Source organism: Notechis scutatus, chromosome 2, assembly GCF_049901735.1.
Source record: "Notechis scutatus isolate UNSWTSFEM ecotype Mainland chromosome 2, rNotScu1.2, whole genome shotgun sequence".
Classification (NCBI taxonomy): Eukaryota; Metazoa; Chordata; class Lepidosauria; order Squamata; family Elapidae; genus Notechis; species Notechis scutatus.
The window spans coordinates 148,978,723-148,998,434 of NC_142010.1; the positions used below are offsets into that span (position 1 = coordinate 148,978,723).

Sequence of the window (19,712 nt, forward strand, 5' to 3'; positions counted from 1 at the left end):
GCATGTTTATTTCATGTTTAGGTGCAACAGGGAAAGATCCACCAGGTGACCAGTGTGAGTGGGACCAGAGTGGCATTTGTTGGTGAGATACAGCATGCTCCCTCTTTTCCAATCCTTGGTCATCTTCATCTGTCACTATTTTGCCATCAACTCTTGTAAATATTTCAACTGCTCTAAAGCAAGGCTGGAGAAGCAGAAGCATGATGTGGTATTAATAAAACCAGGCTGGAATAATATATAAATCACTAAAATGGAGCAACTCTAAAATGACAAGATCAATTTCTCCTTCCCAGTTGCCTCTCAACCAGATCACAAAGGAATCTGGAAATCAGCATTTATTTTACATAAAGGAAACATGAGAAGGGAGAGAAGTCCTACTGTTTATGACACAGCTACCTTTGTGAGTCCAATCTGTTGTTTTTTAAAGTTTATTCAAAGTGTCATGTCTGAATAGGGTATAGGAAGAAGACTCAAAAGGTGGACAGGATCCCATAGTCAGACCTATCTCCCACAGTGCCATACAGTATATTCTTTTAGATCACGGGTGTCAAACTCATGGTGTCATGTTGCCATCATGTGACATATTGCAATGTTTTTCATGGAGCAGGGGTGGGCGTGGCCTGCATGTGATGCATCCAGCCCACGGTCTGCCAGTTTGACACCCCTGTTTTAGATGATGATATATATTTAATTTGAGGGTGCAATGGCTCAGCAGTTAAAATTGCTGAGCTTATCACTTAGAAATGATGACCGCCTAGATTCGCGACCCAAGTGCCACACAATGGGTGAGCTCCCATTACTTGCCCCAATTCCTGCAATCCTAGCAGTTCAAAAGCATGCAAATGTGAGCAGATAAATAGGCATCACTTTGGTGCGAAGGTAATAGTATTCCATGTACCTCTGTATATAGTCCTTCTGGCCACATGATCACAGAAGTGTCTTCGGACAACACTGGCTCCCTCAACTAAGAAATGGAGATGAGCACTGCCCCCTAGAGTCAGACATGACTGGACAAGGGAAACCTTTACCTCTATATGTATAATTTTGTCAGCATCATTTGGCAATGACCCCGAATACACTCAGTAAAGGAAGAATCTGCAACAGAAAGCAACAATATTCATGCTAGTATAGGTGTTTTTCTGACAACTCCAGACCAACAGATAGCATTTTAACTTAGTAGAGGAGAAAAGATAAACAGCATTATACCTCAGCCTTGTCCCGTACAATTTTGACCAACTTTCTTTTGTTGCTATTCATTCTGAAAACTAATATTCTCAAATTAGTGTTGACAGACCATCTGGACATCTTATCCAAAGACTTATTTATCTAAAAAAAAAGCTTTATAAATAAAATAATAATTTAAAAGTAAATAAATTAACATCTATGTTGTAAAACTATACATAACTCACTAATGCCAGCTAATCTGCATAGGACAGAATAGTTTTTTAAGCCCCAAAGATTCAAAATCAACTGCAGGAACCAAGAAACAAAATCTGGAACAACTGCAGGAAAGATACAAAATAGAGGAACAAAGAAAAAAAAGTTTAAAAAAAAGTCACAAAGAAAAAAATCATGCAGAAAGCCTCCTGACAATAGCATTATCTTTTTCTTTTCTTTTTCTTCCCAATTGTTGAAGAGAAAAGTATTATTTAAAAACTACTGTTTACCTCTCTCTAAATTTTAAAGGAGGTAAAGAGATGTAATTTTAAATTTCTACTTATAGGAACTCTTTGATACTTTTTATGCCATTGGTTATTGGTTGAGTGCAGTCTGCAGGTAAATTTTAAAACACTGGACTTAGAAAAAAAAGTTGTATGTTTCTTACATCTAATAAGAAGAAATCTCTTCCAGATAAAAAAGCTGTTTCTTTCAGGGAACTAATTACCAATCAAATTACATTAAAAACAGGTAGCCTCATTAAAAGTGTTGTTAGTCAACTTTTTGAACATCTTCAGTGCTAGTTCATTAAATAAATTGATTAAAAATTGCATAGATTAAATAAGTGCTCCCAATTAAACGAGTTCCTTTTTAAACTACATATAGAAGTACTTGTACAAATGTACGAGGACTTTCCCTACAAGTACTTAAAGAACGAAGCAACTATTAAAACTCTTCCCCTTCCAAGTAAGAAGAATGTCATTTTTAAGAGTTTGCCTTGGTAAGAAATATGTTTACAGTGTTCTTCTCTTACAGTAATTGCTTTTTTTTCTTATATCCAGATTTGATATAGGTTCAAATAAATTAACTGATGACTAGACTGCATACAGTTAAAGCAGACTTACTTTAACAGTGTAAAGAAACTGCCTTGTTATTTGCAACACTGCTACAAAGGATTCCTGAAACAAATAATGCAGCTAATCCTTGCAAGTTAAAGATATCTTTTGACAGAACGGGTTGGCAGATGGAAAAAGGAACAGACGCACGCCAAGATGGAACTGATTTTAAAACGAATTTTGTTGGCATGTCATCAGATGTTTCCAGTTCTCACTGTATCAGCTCAGCTAGAAATATAAACCTTCAGTATCAGCCAGCCAGTGCATACATGCAGCACTGTTCTTTTATGGGTAGGGGGGAAAATGCCAGCTAGAAGCAACCATACATCACCAAAAGGAATTGAATAGCAACAGATGCACCCCTTCAAAACAGCATAATTCCTTCACTTCCTTCACCATTGGCAAAGAGAGTCAAATCCATTTTATACTCAGTTTAAAACTACTAACACACATTCACAGGTATCATAGGTTAAATTAAGTCTTCCCTCATTATGCACACACATACTCTCTCTCCCCTCCTTCATCATAACATATGATACAGGGATAGGATTATGCTCCCCCACCTAATCCTTAATTTTAACTAATATGAATAGAAACACAAAAAGACCCAGTAAAAGAGCAACTAATTTATACAGCACACATTTTGCATGGCAGAGCAGCAACTGCTCAGGAAGGGAAAGAATACAACTGCTTGTCAATGATGTCACTTTCCGGGAATACTTTCCCATCTGCTAGTACATTCAGACAAAATCTGGATTTGGCAGACATGGAAAGAGCAATATTTGTCAGTACTGAATCTAAAAGTAAACTTATGATGGAGTTATGTGTCTTCCTAATTATGAGGTGGGAAAGAGAACAGTGGCATCTCAACATAGGGGAAAAAAATACAAGAATCCTTTTAAGAAGCAGTGTATTCAAATTACACATAGGAATTTTAAAACATGAAGAAACAGAGCAAGAGGAACAGTTAGGAAGAAAGTTATGAAAGGCAAAGGATCAGTTAAATCCAGTTAGGTTCAAACTGAAGACAAGTTAAAAAGTAAATCAAAATGCCATCATAATCAATTACATTGTCCAAACTGAGCCATTACATACAGACATCAAATTTCCCAAAGGACTACAAAATACCCTTCACATATTATATACCACATTATATCACCCATTATATACCTTCCCATGGTATCAGAACAAAGGGCTAAAGTAGCCTCTCTCATTCACAGGGTAATTATAGTACAACATGAAGATGCACTGTGTATGTTCATCAAAAATACTGCTAGATAGTCCCAGGATAAAAGACTCTTTGGAACTGGGCATTTTGACCTACTCCCAAAGTTGCATTAAAATGATTCAGCTATCAGCTATCTTTATAGAAAATCATCTTACTAAATTACACACTGTCTGAAAGTGCCAGCCTTCCAATAAATCACCACCACTGTGATGGGCCTTGCACACCCATTCCAGAACTGTGGGCAATCAAGCAGTTGTATCAGAAAGCAGCAAGTATTTTCAAACTTTTCTAAGATTAACTTTTTGTCTCCCACTGTGGCTCTCTTTCCATTATTACCCCATTTGTACTATTTTTTGAGACAAGCAAAACACCCGAGTAAATTGCTAAGAAGAGAAACTGAATGGAGAAAACAAAGCAATTACCCAGTGATAACAGGACTGGTAAGAAATGTAAACCCACTACGCTGCAGAAGCATCAATGTAATTTAAGCACATTCCTTGTGAATTTCTGTAACTTCCAGTTATGTCATTTCCAAAGATATATCAGCCAAAGCCTCCTTATCTATTTCCAGTCGATTTCAGGATCTCCATCTGACTCAGTATCTCCCTAGAAATAAAGACCACAAGTGGAAAAAATATTTAAAAACATCAGGCTAAAGCTTTCTGGATTTATCTCCAACAATGTGACCCAGCTCAGCCTGGTAAACTCCGATCCTTCTCATATGCACCATCCCGTCCTGGTTTAGAAAGAGCTCCCCAAGATCACAGAACGGTTCCATCATCCAGGGCTATCTGTAAGGTGGCACACATTCAGAATGCATTTGAGAGCAACTGGAAGTCCTTGGTCTAGTGACCTCCTCCAAAGAAGCCGTTCTCGGTACCATCTGTTCGGGGACCCCTGCTTCCTTTCCCAGGATTAGGTGTAGTGGAATACTTGGGTGGGTAACGGATGAAGAGCCGGTCTTCTTCCTTCTTTATCCAACGTAACAGTTTGGTCAAGACATTGATGGCACCAGCTTTCGTCACCAAAGGATTGAAACATGTATATAATTCAAATTTACTTGTAACCTATTGAGAAAGGGAGGGGGGGAAGATAGACCATTCAGGCTGCATAGCTACCACCAAAGAACATGCATAAAATTTTAACTGGTGAATGCAGGGGAAGCCAACAATTCCAACAAGGAAAGAGAGAACTTTTGAGAATAAGCAAAAGGATTAAGATACCCCAGCTCTTTCCCAATTCCTAGATGGAACTTTAGTTCATTATAAAACATATCAATGGTTGTGGTTCCTAAATTTTTGAATGTCTCCAATATTTCCACTAAATACTTTTTGTTTTACAGGACAAAGGACTTCCTTAAGATGTGTAGTATGAAAAATATGGCCAATGTTTAAAATGCTAATTCTTAGTCATACTGCAGAGCTTTTTGAAAGCATTCAAATATTGCTGTAAAACAAGTTTCACTTGATGTCTAAACATACTGCTACTACTCAATATCCAGTAAATTAATAAATGGACGTTTATCATTTTAAAGCTTTCATCCTACCGCATTTATGTACAGGTAAGTGTACTTGGTGTAGTGGCTAAGGCACCAAACCAGATGCTGGGGTCTAGGCCTGCCTTGGGCACAAAGCCAGCTGGGTGACATTGGGTCAGTCCTTCTCTCTCAGCTACAGGAAGCACACAATGGCAAACCGTGAACAGGACTGTTTTGCAATTTTGTAAACATTGCAAGTAACATAATTTTATGTGCTATAATTGTGCATGATATAAAAAAAATCCCATTTTAAAAATTGGCAATATACTTTTTTTTTTATCATTGCTTCAAAATACCCAAGATGTTTACATCTTTTCTGAAGGGCTTCTCCCTAAGCCTCTGTAAAGTAGTTTCATATTCTTCCTGAAAGTAATGACTCTCTAGCTGATGTTATTTTTTTCTTTTCTTTACCGCAAAAGACAAAGATGGAAACCAGTTTAACCCAGGACAGTGCATTTTTTTTAAAAGCAATGTGAGAATCTTTCCCTTCTGCTAAAAATTATTTATTTCAGGTTTAGAAAACCAACAGTTATTAAAACCAATAAGGAAATAATACTGAGCCAAATGTTTACGCTAGATTTGCCATTTTTATCCACCTATCAAATATTCTTGGTAGCTCATTTATGGCCAAAAAACCCACCCCCAAATAAAGGTTCATAATAGGGAATCAGTGAAAGACTGAAAACTCCATCTCTTCAAATACTTTCCTGCAAGATGTTTGCCCTTTATAACTATCTTACGTAATAAGTCATAAGAAAATATGGGTTTAGGAACTCTCTAATGTCTTCATCTAAAATAGATCTAACCCATCCACCTGAAAGTCTACCACAGGAGTTCCATTCTTAGCCAATAAAGTTGCCAGGCCTCACCCAAGCCAATAAAGTCTCCTTTTCAGCTACATGATAGATGAGACGTAAAGGACGTGAGGTACTGTGGATGCGATCGTGAAGGTAGTGGTAGAGGTCAAAGAGTCGGTGCCGTTCATTCTCACTGCAATATGGCCCCTCCAGTTCTGGACTGTAGTAGATGAGAAATAAGATATTGAGGAAACAAACAGCTTTGTGTTCGCCTACACAATGTCTTACCACAGAACAGATTCCAGAATTCGCATACAATGAGCTGTTGTTCTACAAATGTAGAACTGAGCATTGCCCGATGCGGCAATGCTCAGCCTAGTGCTAATACTAAAGTTTAATATCATCAGCTTTTGGAAACTTTTCAGAAGTGACTACAAATCTGATTCGGAAACAGGCTAGATTTGTGGCTTGCCCTACTGTTCTATAATATATTGTAGTATATAGGTCAGAAGAGGCTTCCTGGACATTGGAAGACTCTAACAGAAGCAGCTGCAGAACAAGTTCTTCTCAAAATAAATCAGATGGCCCGTTCTAATAAGGTAGGGATACTACCCATGCAGTTTTCCCTGAAGCAAATGTAGGGAAGAAAAGATTTATAAAACAACATCATCCCTTTAAGGCACTAAAATACATCAGAGTCCATTTTACTTCTTAACATCTTTTAGATAATTGTTTATAAATTTTGCCAGCTAATTGGGATCTTATGATGTTCAGCCTTTGATTCCCTTCTTGCAGCCCAGAAGCCGCAAGATAAAATCTCTTTCTACCATAGATCCTTGTGGACCGGGAGAAAGAAAGGACACATGACTGCTCTATTTAAAATAAACTGAATAAATGTAGCTTAGTATTTCCCACAGTTTCTGGCTGCCAGCTATAAAGAGGGGAAGAGAAAAGGAGTGAAAAGGACAGCTTAAACTTAGCAAATTTTAAAAGAAAAAAGATATAAGGTAGCTTTACCACTGATGATACACTCAACATGCAGTACATGCCAGGAATGACAAAATCGAGTGGCAAATTCAGCTTTGTTTTTGATATCAGAACATCATTTTCCCCTGCACATTGTCAAAACATCTCCAAAATCAAGAGGAACATTAATTTGAGATAAGGGAAAGTTACAACAACAAAAAATCTCAGGAATTTTTCTTGAGCAGGTGCAGGCCATTAAAAAAAAAACTAGCCACATTTCTAGATTTTATTCCAATCATGAACTGAATGATATGTCAGATTAAGAAATTTGTGAATATTTTAAAGGGAAAAGAACCAAAAGACAGATGAAACTGGCCCCTAGGATGACATCATAGATACTTCCTTGCTTCAGAACATAGATGGTCTTGATCACAATCAATTTCAACCTTCCAAAGCATATTACCTGGTGAACTGGGGAAGCTGTCGGTAATTATCTGGTATATCCAGAGGTTTATACATAAAGTGCCGAAGATCTGGCACTCCCACCAGTCCTACACTGTAGGATGGGCTCTTTAAGCCACTTGAGAGTGCCTGCAGATAGTTTTGAGTCCTCATGCCTTCCTCAATGCGTTTCTTGCAGTCTGAGACAGAATAGAAAGAGTCCTTGTCCGTAGAGAGAAGGATGAGGCAGATAGTACATTCTGAATCCAAATAAGAAATATAAGCATAAAAGTAACAATCAGGGTTGAAACGTGGCAAACATATAGGTGTCCAAATTTCCCCAGTTTGAAAGGCAGAAGTTGCCCCAATGAGATTGAGTAATAGATGCAGGTCAGTAGGTTCTAATCGGCAATCTTCAATGACTGTTTTCTCCTGCACCGTGGTGACCAACTGACTACCAGCCACCAAAATAGAGAAGACTAGGTTAGGGGTGATGGCTTTTTGGAGCAAAGTGCCCAGGGAATCCCGGAGGGAGGCAGCAAGGGGTAAACAGCGTACAGCTCCAAGGAGGAAACAAGGATCTGATTCTACCAGGTTCAGCAAACGGTCAAGGATCTTCTCCGACCCCGTCAACAAACGCCGGAGGTCATAGTTCTTTTTCCGTTCAAAGATGCGAGTGATGCTGGCCTGAGTAAGCATGCTGATGATCTGATCGTAGACATACAAAAGCTCCTCGCGTAGTTGCTGCTCTGATTGTAGGGTATGCGAAACTGAAACCAGTACCAAGGGACCCTGCTGCACAAAAACCAGTTTGTGATCATCTACGGTAAAAGAAGGGAGGAAAAAAAACACCAGTCATTGCTTCAGTAGATGGAATGTGGCACTGTTATAATAGAACCAGTTTTGGACATTCAACAAATGCAGCATCAGCTTTCTTAGCATCTCTATTTGTTTTCCTTTTTTAAAAAAAAAAAAAAAAAGTTAAACCAAGGATTTACTGTACAGGATTTGAACTGATGGAGCAATTCTGGGCAAAGAAGAAGAATCTCAGTATAAATGCCAGGAACTGGGAAAATAGACCATGAAATAAAAAGTGAGCAGAGTGCATTTTTGTTATCATAAGGATTTGACGAGTCTGTTTCTGGTCCTGAAATGTATCTTCTACTGAGTAAAACTAGAAACAAATCATAAAAGAGACTATATCTAAGAATGATGGTGTGTCACAGAAATTCAAGGACTAAATGAAGTAACAGTGAAAACTGCTCCTGCATTGAAGATGCTGGAGGGAACAGGTCTTACAAATAATATTTTTAATATCCTATTTTTTAATCTTATCATATATGGCCAATAGCTTGAAGCCAGATAGTTTAATGCAGTTAAGAAAAAGAGATATATTCCTCTAATTGCTCCACTTTTACCAGTACAACCACCAAGTAATATTAAGAACTGATGATTGTTATTCTAGAAATGAACTGAAACTGGTTCAGCTCCTAATGATTTTGCAAGTATTATTTGCTTCCTTGATACTAAGGCTATTGTTCCATTTTAAACATTAATATGAAAACCTGGCACCTTGAATCAAGCTTAACACCTTGGCAATATTTGTCAGTGCCTTTTCCTTCCTTTTTTGGCTTCCTAATCAACAGTCCTGGAATACCCAGGAAATAGTCACTTAATCCCATCCAAATACTACAGCGCTAGCTTTTTCAAGATTTGCCTAGATTGGCTATGTGTGACATGGATCATGTATCGTCTAAAAATGAAGTCCACATGTCTCACTGAACACTGTCTTCAGGTTATATCAAACAACAACAATAACTTTTATCAGAAATGAGAATTATAGTCTGAGTAGTGAACTATAATTTAAATCATATTGAGAATTTTAAATATGAATGTACTTCTATTTAAATAAATATAAATGTATTTATAGTTAAATACGAATTTTCCTATCTAAAACTTTGCATGAATCTATTTTAAATTAAATCCATCCAGACGTCAATGTCCATAAATCTCAAGCTAAGTTGGCTGAGAATTCTGGCACCAAATCACAGATAAGTTCGGTGCATGAATCTTGTCCCTTTTCCCTTAATTAGAATTTGGTGATGTCAGCAATCTTCTAAGCTTTCTGCTGGGAGCATGAACATGTGGTTGGGAACTTTAAAAGGAAGCATGCATTTGCAGGCACTCGGCTGCACATATCAAAATATTAATAGCATGGCAAAAGTTCCAGAATTAAGATGTGCTCACCGTAAACTACTTTAGAGTTTGGGGTTTTTTCTTTCCTGGATAAAGAGTTGCTCATAAAATCACCTTTCTCTTTGCTCAGCATAATACTACATCATAGTCTGTGGTTTCTACTAAGACAAAAGCCAGAATTTTATCTATTAAACTTAGAACTAAAATCAAATACAAGCTGGAACAACAGTTTCTTTTTAAAACAGTCAAAGCATGCTTTTATTCTTCCAGCTATACCTTTATGTATCTGTTCTCTGAGTTCAACTATCCATCCCACCTAGAACTTGTTATAATAATTTTGTCTTAATACAGGTAGTCCTTGAAGTACGGCCATAATTGAGCCCGGCTTTTCTGTTGCCACGTGAGATAGCTGTTAAGTGAATTTTGCCCCATTTTACGACCTTTCTTGCCAGAGCTGTTAAGTGAATCACTGCAGTTGTTAAGTTGGTAACATGGTATTTAAGTGAATTGGGCTCCCGCATTGACTTTGCTTGTCAGAAGTTTGCAAAGTGATCACATGATCTCGGGACACTGCAATTGTCATAAATATGAACAGCATCTGACAAGCATCTGAATTTTGATCACACGACCACAAAAATGTTCATAAGTCATTTTTTTCAATGCTGTGGTAACTTTGAACGGTCACTAAATGAAAGGTTGTAACTCGAGGACTACCTGTAATCAGCAATGGAGAAAATACAGTAAGATATTGCATGTTCTTCTGGCGTGCCAATTTTAAAAGGTTACTTAAAAATCCTGTAGCAAAAAAGAGTACGTTCTGTTTTCCATATTATTCCTTCCATATTCAGGAAGGCTGGATATAGCCAGCAGCTACCTCATGAAGGCCCAGGTTGGGCACACATCCTCAGCAGTGGGAGGAAGAATAGCAATAGCACTTAGACCTTTATACCGCTTCATAGTCCTTTACAGCCCTCTCTTTACAGCATTTAGAGTCAGCATATTGCCCCCAACAAGCTGGGTCCTCATTTTTACCAACCTCGGAAGAGTGGAAGGCTGAGTCACCTTGAGCCGGTCAGGCTCGAACTGCTGGCAGTCAGCAGAATTCGCCTGCAATACTGCATTCTAACCAGTGCGCCACCATGGCTCTGGTGAAAGTCAGCTGGGGCAACAGGGATGGAGGAGTGCATGGGCAGCAAAGCACAGGGCAGCCAAAAAGGTAAAGATGAATAGGGAGTTACTAAGGCAGGAGGGAGAAGTTGAAGTGGATATGAGTAACACAAAGCAGAAGCATGAGGTCCTTGCTTAACAACGGCGCAGTCCTGGCCTAATGACTCCAACCAGCAGTGCTAGAACTGCCATCACTAAGGGGTGTAGTCACATGATGCTTCACTTAATGACTACTTTGCTTAGTGACAAAAATTCTGGTCCCAATGAGGGTTGGTAAACAAGGATTGCTTGTATATCAATTCATACTTTGCCTTTTGTTCCTTGAATTTCTCATCCTTGAGAAATTCATCAGTGAAGCAAAACGGAGATTTTCTTGGTTCTCCTCTTGACCCCTTCTCTCTCCCTTTATAGATTTGTTTTGCAATATGATCCTCATTCATTCAACTTTTCAACATAAACTATCAAATCAGTCATGCTTTTAGACTTACATTCCTTTCTTTGGCATATATTCACACAGGCCTATTTAAACTACATATATTAAACAAACACACCTTTTTCAAAGCAAATATTTACCAGCAATCACCATTTTCATTTACTCCTGAGTCTTCAAATGGCCTAAGTACTTTTTCTATGCTCTTTTATTTTCCCATCTCCTTGCTTGTCTCTTAAACTCATTCATGGTTCCTAAAACTCATTCGTGGTTGACCTAAGTTCTATTAGCTGATACACTGTTATCCCTTTTATTCATAATTTAACTCTACACTTTCAGTTCCATACATGAATTCATCAACTCTGCTCTACAAAATTACATCACCTTCATTCAAATCTATGGCACCCTTCCCCTGTATAATTTCCCAAATACACATCATCAGTATTTCTCTTCCCTTCAGTTGTTGATTCATGCCCTTTAAGATTTACTGCTCTTACATTTCGAGTTGTAAATTTAATCAACTGAGGCTTTTACACAACATTTTTAGTAAGATAGAAAAAATATCAACTAGGTAACCAGCTGTAACCTGCATTATGTAAAGCATTCCCTGCTAACATTTAAAGACTGGTCAGGATTTGAGCAAAATTTTGGCCAGTATACTAGAAATGTAAGCAAAAATCAATTTTATTTCAAGGAACCCCACCATATTCCATGCAAGGTTAAGATTTCTAACTTAGAAATTACTTTACAAGTTGGCATACTGTTGCCTACATTTTACCACCTACATACAGTATACATTGACAACCTCAAGATATTAAGCAGAAGGGAAATACAATTGTTTTGGGGTAATGGTTAGGCCAGCCTACTTGAAAAAGATCCCAGACATTTTAATAAACAATACTTATCAAAATGGGCACAGACATGGGAATTGATCCATAATCCAGTGGTTAAATTATGTGAATGACCCATAATGAACTCTTAAGTACTGCAATCCCAAGCTTTTCTTATTTTAGTTAAATCATAGGCACATATACCCGCCTAATAAATTACAATATTTGTTAAGCATTACTCCTTCTAAAATTGTTTCCATACCAGAATAAATGGAGCGAATAGAGTTATCCCCACTTTGGATGAATGATACCAATGCCATCATGACACCCATGGTGGAACTAAGGGCTTCTTCATTGCCGTAACGTGAATAAATGGGCTTCCCAGCCTCACTTAAAATGAAGACATGTTTCCTGTGTGCCCGCCAACTTTCTGCAGTCACATCTTCATCTCGGTATGTAGCCAGGCGTGACTGTATCACTGCCTCCTCTTCTCCTGACGGTCCATCTCCTATCACCATTTGTCGGTGAAACTCACTCGAATCTTCCCAAGTGTTGTCGGTTGAGGTTGAATCAGACACATCTTTGTCACTCAGTTCTTCTGGAGCCTCTCTCAGCTCCTCCTGCCCATTCACTTTGTCAGTTACCACACTCATGGGTCCATTATTTGGGGCAGCAGATACCTCCTCCTGCTTCTCTGAGACAGAACAGGATTCATCCCCATCTGGAAAAGCATATTGAGAAATCACAGGGGGAAAAAATCCAGAAGTAATCTTTGTCCCCCATCTGCTTTCTATAAGCTGGGTCAGTAACTAGAGATTCCCATTTATTGGGCAGATTATATAACTATATCAAGGAACAAATAAAGTCTTCACATCAAATTCAGTAAATTCACCACAACACACATATCCCTCCCATTGTCATAAATCAAATTATCAAATCTCTCTTATTTTTTTTCATAATGCCTGAATTAATTCTCAGAAAATAGGATACTTAGGGCGAGTGGGATTTGATTGCTGCAAGTGAGCAAGGACTAATCCCTATATAAGACAAAATGCTTGGGGAGTGTTTTTTTTTTTTTTTGTTACAGTATAATTTTCATATATTTCTCACCTGAAAATGGTCAAAAGTTATATTATCAGTTTTTAGCAATCATGGTCAGGACAACTAGGCTTCAAAGCCTGTACTAACCATGTTTCATTTCCATTTATTTTCTATATGAATGCAAGGTTCATATATCATACTAAATCAAGATTTGTTTCAAGATTTCTTGAATTTCTTATTCATGAATTATTGAATTATTCATTAATATGTATCATTAAGCTATGGCTGGGTTCACTAAGCCAAAAGCCCAATTCCCCCCTCACTGTAATTTAGTAAGGGGTGTGAACTTAAGTAGTATAATAATTTAAAATATTTTATGGATTATTTTGTGTGAAAAGGCCATAGTGGCTTACTCAATAAACCATACTTACATATCATGCGAATACAGGGCTTGCTATTTTTTTTTTCTAAATTGTTCTTCCAAGCTCACTTGTTTTCCCCATTAATCCCAGTGCTTTTAAAAACAAAGATTGCATATCTGCAAATGTGTGGATTCACATACAATTCTTATCTTTGTTTTTCCCTTTATTGTGCAAAGGTTTAAACTGTAAATTTTAAGATCAAGGGTGTATCATTTTCTGCTTACAGCACTTGGAACAGTATCAAATAAATGGGTTAAACCAAACTCAGTTCAAGCTATGATCACATCAAACTAGTCAGCTTGATCCAAATAGTGACTTATAAAATGAAAAGAATCCAGTGTCAAAGTGAAAAGCTCACTACAGCCATCAGAAGGTTTGCAGTAGAAGAAACACACCGTATTAAGGTTAGGCCAGGGAGATTATAACCTTATGAAGTGGGTGCCCCCACAAAATAGTTGCCCTGGAAAATCTACCTGTCCACAAAATACTTGCTACAAATTATTCACTTCCCAGGAATTAATCTACTTTACACAAGTTGCTCTCCATTAAACCAGAGACCTAAAAGGCAGTTACTGAAAATAAATGTTGTGAGAAGCTGATCTTGCTTTCAGCAAGTGGTTTCCTATTTATTTATTTTTGCTAAATGAACCTAAGTCAGACAAACAGAACCTAGTAGTCGTCAAAGGAAGTGTATCTGGGCACTACACTTCTGCCCCGCTCTCTAGCTCCAAACCAGATAGTTCAAAGTACTCACTTCTGTCTGTAGGATCCAGCCCACATTTCTGGTCAGGGAGCTCCATCTCCCCTTTACAAGGTAAGCCAGGGTCTTCGTTCTCCATCTCTACGTCTCAAACAACAACTGCAAAGACAAAAGGCAAGCATGAGGAAATTCCCTGAGTAGCAAACAGGATGCAGGTGCTTTGGTGCCTCCTCAACAGGCCCAACCCATTTCTCAAATTAAGAACAGAGCTACACATATCACCTCCCAAGTGCCCTGTACCCTCCACCCTAACACCAAATAGTGCGCATAATACACTCCAAGCTGGAATGTACCAACCCAGATTGAGGGAAAGTACACAGCCACTTCCAGGCTCTTTACAAAATTCAATCTGTGGCTGATGTCCCAGCTATAATCTCAATCACATGCCCAAGCAGGGGTGCCTCAAAGAGACAGCAGGAAATGCCGGGTGGCCACTAATCATCACTACAAGCAAGTTTCTGGAGCTGCATTCCTGGGAGGGGTTACATCTCCTTAGTGATTTTCTTTGTCATGGCTGTAACTGATAAAATTCAACCAAACTGTAAACTTTCTTTACAGAATACAGCCCTCGGCTTGAAAAGCTATTTGCTTCAATCCCTGTTCAGAGATAAAGAACTCTTGAAAAAGAGCAAAGGCCTTGAAATTGGCCATTAATGATTAGAAAAAGGACAGGAGGCTGAAGGGGCTAGATCAGGGGTGTCAAACTCGCGGCGTCACAGAGGCATCACATGACATATCGGGACTTTTTTCCCTTTGCTAAACCGGGTAGGGCCAGAACGTGACGCATCCGGCCCGCGGCCCACGAGTTTGACAGCCCTGGGCTAGATGCAAAGACATTCACTGTTTAGCTTTCCCTCATATTATTGGCATTTTATTTACAAAATTATCTCAATAAATAAGAAAAAAACCCTAAACAATATGACATCAATAAGCACTGAGAATATAACCAATGTGTAATAAAGTCCAAAACAAATAAAAAACAAATCCAATACAGAAATAAATAGCAAATATATTATTTGGGGGGAGGGGGTTACATATAAATACATTTTATAATCTTAAAGAAGAGAAATGAAATCTTAAATATCCATTATTCTGTAAAAAAAAATTTTTACAAATGGAGATACATTTAATTCTAAATTTTCATCCAAGCGTATAAATTCATACAATTTTTACATGTACATATGTCCAGATTTTCTTGGGGAGAAATATGTTCTTCCTCTTCTGGCCCTCTACTGGCAAAACTGTGTTCACACAAGGTATTTATTATTAAGTAGTGTCCTCAATTAGTCTGATTAAGAGCATAAGCCATAAATTAAACCCACTGACACAATAGGTTGGACTATACTGTAATTGGCTGATTTGTAATCCAATATGTCAAATGAACACTGAACAAAAATTGCCTGTACTCATATTTCAGAAAGAGAACCATTTGAAGACATTTCTACGCTTTTGCTGTTCCATTTGGGTCTACAGAGAACAGAAATAATCTGGAAGTAAACAGACACCAAAACAAGAATACATCTGTTTTTACTTTAAATTGTTGTAGAAAAAAAGACATATTGTTAGGTGCAACTTATGTAAAGAACAACTAAAAATGAACCTGCCAGCTATTAAGAGTTTTTGTTTTTCTAGTCAAGAGAGTAGACGTTTTTGTAAAAAATGTCCTATATCCCTGGTTGAGAAAGAGGGACAAATATTGATATAGACTGAAATAAGATTGAACACAATGGCTGAAATCACACATAGCATTAAGATATTTTGTTAACCATGAGTTAAGAATCATACTAAATAAGCTACACTTGAATTGATTCTTAGAAAACCCTTTAACTGTAAATCATAGCGGTGGATCAACATAGCATAAGCCCAAATCAAGCAAACTACATTATGACTTAGTACAGAATGTGAACCTAGCCTATGGAACTACAAAACTCCTTGTCTCAAAAGACTAAGGCCAGGGGCCATTCAGCAAAGCTGGCTTAAAAAGAGATTTACAGGCAAAGCTTCTTACCAAGCATATAATCTGTAGAACGCATATCACAAGACATGATGGTGGCCAATAACTTGGATGGCATTAAAGAAGGTACTGAATAAGTAGATGAAGGACAAGAATGTCAAGAGTTATTAGCCTTGAGACTCAACCTCTTAACTGAGGACATCGTGCCTCCAAATATCAGTTTCAAAAAGAAAGAGGAAGCACATGTCTCCATCTCTTAGCTGAAATCCTGAAGTTTCCCCCCAAAAGAATACAATTGAAGAGTTAGAGAGAAAAAAGAACATCAGCTAAATCAGTATAGCATTTGGTTTCCTATTGTGCACGTTTGCCATTTCAGCTGCTGTTTAACTGAGAAGTTTCTGAAAGTACCATTCTCAAATAATTTACAGCAGGCTTGTAAATAGTCTTCAGGCTGAGTCAAGGAAGAAATACCTTCAAATCATACTGCAAGAATTTTTTTTACTAACTGGAAACAGAGATGAAGGGAGGAGAAAAAAATATATAGCTGAATATTTCTTTTTACTTCCTAGGTCATTAGGTCACTACCATAGTTAAATATGGACAATCAGTAAAAAATATTTGTCAATAACTTTTCTTAACTGATTTGAAAAGCTGCTGCCTGAATTTCCAGCTTGTAGAGACACTCTATTTGCCATTGCAAATAGTGGAGCCAACACAATACCTAAATAGGCGATTTAGAAATGGATGCATTTCAAAACAATCTAGGTCTCCTTCAAGGAATTATGTTCAATTCCCTGAGTCCTGGAGAGGGGAGAGGGCAGCAATATAATCATGAATAGTAATTTCCACCAGCCAAATAGTTCTGGCGTTGTTTACCTTTTCCAGAAACATGGCAAACCCAACATATATACAAATTAAAATCAATAAAATTAGCAAAAATTTGGAGAATTTTTGAAGGATCTCATGCAAGAACACTGAAACACTGTAAAATAAACTTCTGGTAAAATAATAAGAAATAAACCCCTTAAATAAATTTTAATGGTAATAAAAGAGTCGGATTCCACAGAAACATGAAGTTTCCCCCCAAAAGAATACAATTGAAGAGTTAGAGAAAGAAAAGAACACCAGCTAAACATGCCATGCTGCCAACCCTCCAAAAAATCCCATCCAAATGATGCCATAACACCATCCCTGTTCCAAGCCTGGCAACTTTGAGAGTTCCAGAAAAATGGAAAAGAGGTTTGCTCTCAAGTTGCATATACTATCTTCACCCTCAAAGTCTGGTTAGAACTAGTTTTGTGGTGTTCTGTGATACTGCTTAAAGTTCAATCATCATACTGATGACACAAGTACTGCAGTATGGACTACTAAAGCATTACTGTACTACATTGCTAAACAAATATGAGAAGAGCATTTATACATTTCAAGTAGCATCTGCCCACATGAAACATTAACATGAAAACTATACTTTCCAGAAAGTAAGAATCTCTTTCACAAATACACTTATGGTATCAGGTGCAATGAAGTTATTGGCAGCAGCCAAGTGAGAAAACAACCTGATACAGGATTGCTTATGAAACCAGCTTGTCTCAAATAAATAAGACACAAAGGATCTGAGTTCACCCCTGGATAAAACAGGAATTGAACAATCTCTTTGATAGATACTTTTGTAAGCCAAGGAGTTAATCATTTTTTATTATTCTGTACAAATGAATCTAATTTCAAGTAGAAGATGGCACGTTTCAGATCAAAGGAATGGAAACTTATTTTTTCAGCAATTTCTCAAGCAATTCCTGGCAATGCTACCCTGAGAGCGCGAAAGATAAGATATTCCATCTATGATTGTGTCAGAGCATCTCTTCATCTCTGTACACAATTCTACATCTATTTGAAAGGACATCAACATCTAGTATTAGACAGACGTCCAAGCCCATTTAAGAAGTTCAGAAAGCACAGCATATACATTTCCAGAATGAAATCCCATGTTAGCAGGAGGTTCAATAATTTCAGAATAGCTCAGTAACCACAATTTTCTCTTTCAAGGATTGGCAAACCCCTTTGTCCCCACCCACCCCACAAGTGTCCTCCTCGACTATAAGTGTGACCCAAGGAAACAAATTGTCAGAAAGTGTCCAGATTGCTAAAACGAAGCTTGTTTTCTTTTCTTAACATGGTGTACGATCAAGTGGATAATTCTATAGTTGTTGCTGCTTCTAAATGATTGTTCATTCAGAGGAATCAGACGTAGCCTTTTATGTTTCCATAAAAACGATCTCCTACCATATATACCATTGGCACATTTGCGGTGCTTTTGGGCTAAGCCGCTGGCAATGGAGTTTTTTGCCACACTCCTTACTTAAGAGTGTGAATCCTTAGAAATCCAACAAAAGCAGAAACCTATTAGCTTAAATTAGAATTAGAATAACTTTATTGTCATTGTACAAGTACAACGAAACTGTGGATGCACCCCAACAACTGTTCGCAATACAATAAAACCAAAGCACTTAAAAATGAAGATAAGAAAGATAGAGTACCCAAGTCTCCATTTGCAATTTGAGAGTACAATATCTACGAATATACACAAAATATACATCCAACATTTTGGGGGCTGACAAAAATGAACTCTTCTGAGCAGTGATCAGTGAAACAGAAGCTCCAAGCAGCACTCTTGGGGAGACGAAGAGCAGGCCAATACCTTTCCCCCAACTTCCTCGGGATCTTTCCCGGCACATCTGGCCGGAGGTTTCTGAAAACAGGATACTGAACCAGATACGCTATTAGAACTGGTCCTGCAAGGTCAGTCTTGGGGCTCAACCCGCCTCGAGAGCCTTCGGTTCAACCCAAGACAATACCCGAGGCCCCACCCCTAACCCTGCGTGAGAAGGGAAAGCCGAAACGGGATCCCGCCCTCCCACTCAGTTCCAAAACCAACGGCTTTATTTCTCACCATAGATCCGGAATCTGCTCGCCTGCCCATCGCAGAAACCGATCCCCAAAGCACTCAGCGACCACACTTCCTGATTCGGAATGGCAGAAGGCGGGAACAGTAGAGACATTGACGGCCACCTCCACTAATCACCTAACGAATGGAAAGGAAGGAGGCGGGGCTTGTGGAAGTCCAAACGCCAATCGTAGCCCCGCACAGTCGGAGCGTAACGCGGAAGGCCAATGGCATCCTCGCTCGACACGCGCGTCAATGAAAGGTGGGCGGAGGGAAAAAAACCTTGAGAAGCCGGGATGAGGGACAGGGAGGTTGGCGAATCAAAACGGGAAGATAAAAGGTGAGGCGGAGCAATCCTGCCTTAAAGGCTTAATCGGTCATTCAATCATAATAAACTGGGTGAGAGGAGAGGGCGGGCTCACTCAGAACTTCAGCCAATTGCGATGAGGCTATTTTCTTCTCGTACCAATCAGAGAGAAGACATTACTTCGGAAAACGATATAAAAGCCAGGGCGGCGAAGTTGGTGCAAGCTGTCATTGTTTGCGGAGGGTTGGGGGATGACGTCAGCTTGTATGCTTTGGCACCTCTTGCTCATTTGGCAGGAATTTATTGGCGCGGGATTATTTGCCAGTGGCTGCTGTTATTGTTGTCCTATGGAGCGCGAAGGTAAAGTCCTTTTGCGGAATGGCATTTTGCACTGCGGTACGATATTTACAACCATCACAAAC

At 38.4% G+C, this 19,712-nt stretch overlaps 1 protein-coding gene across 1 annotated transcript; it reads right to left on the reverse strand.

The window, feature by feature from the left end:
• Positions 1-1,603: 1,603 nt before the first annotated feature.
• LOC113422951 (MON1 vesicular trafficking associated B) lies at positions 1,604-19,081 on the reverse strand. Its single transcript, XM_026684138.2, has 6 exons — positions 18,990-19,081; positions 14,083-14,187; positions 12,128-12,586; positions 7,265-8,063; positions 5,908-6,055; positions 1,604-4,568 (listed from the first exon to the last, which is right to left on the reverse strand). The coding sequence occupies exons 2-6, from the start codon at positions 14,165-14,167 to the stop codon at positions 4,347-4,349; spliced, it is 1,713 nt and encodes a 570-aa protein (XP_026539923.1). The 5' UTR covers positions 14,168-14,187; positions 18,990-19,081; the 3' UTR covers positions 1,604-4,346.
• Between the last annotated feature and the right edge of the window lie 631 nt (positions 19,082-19,712).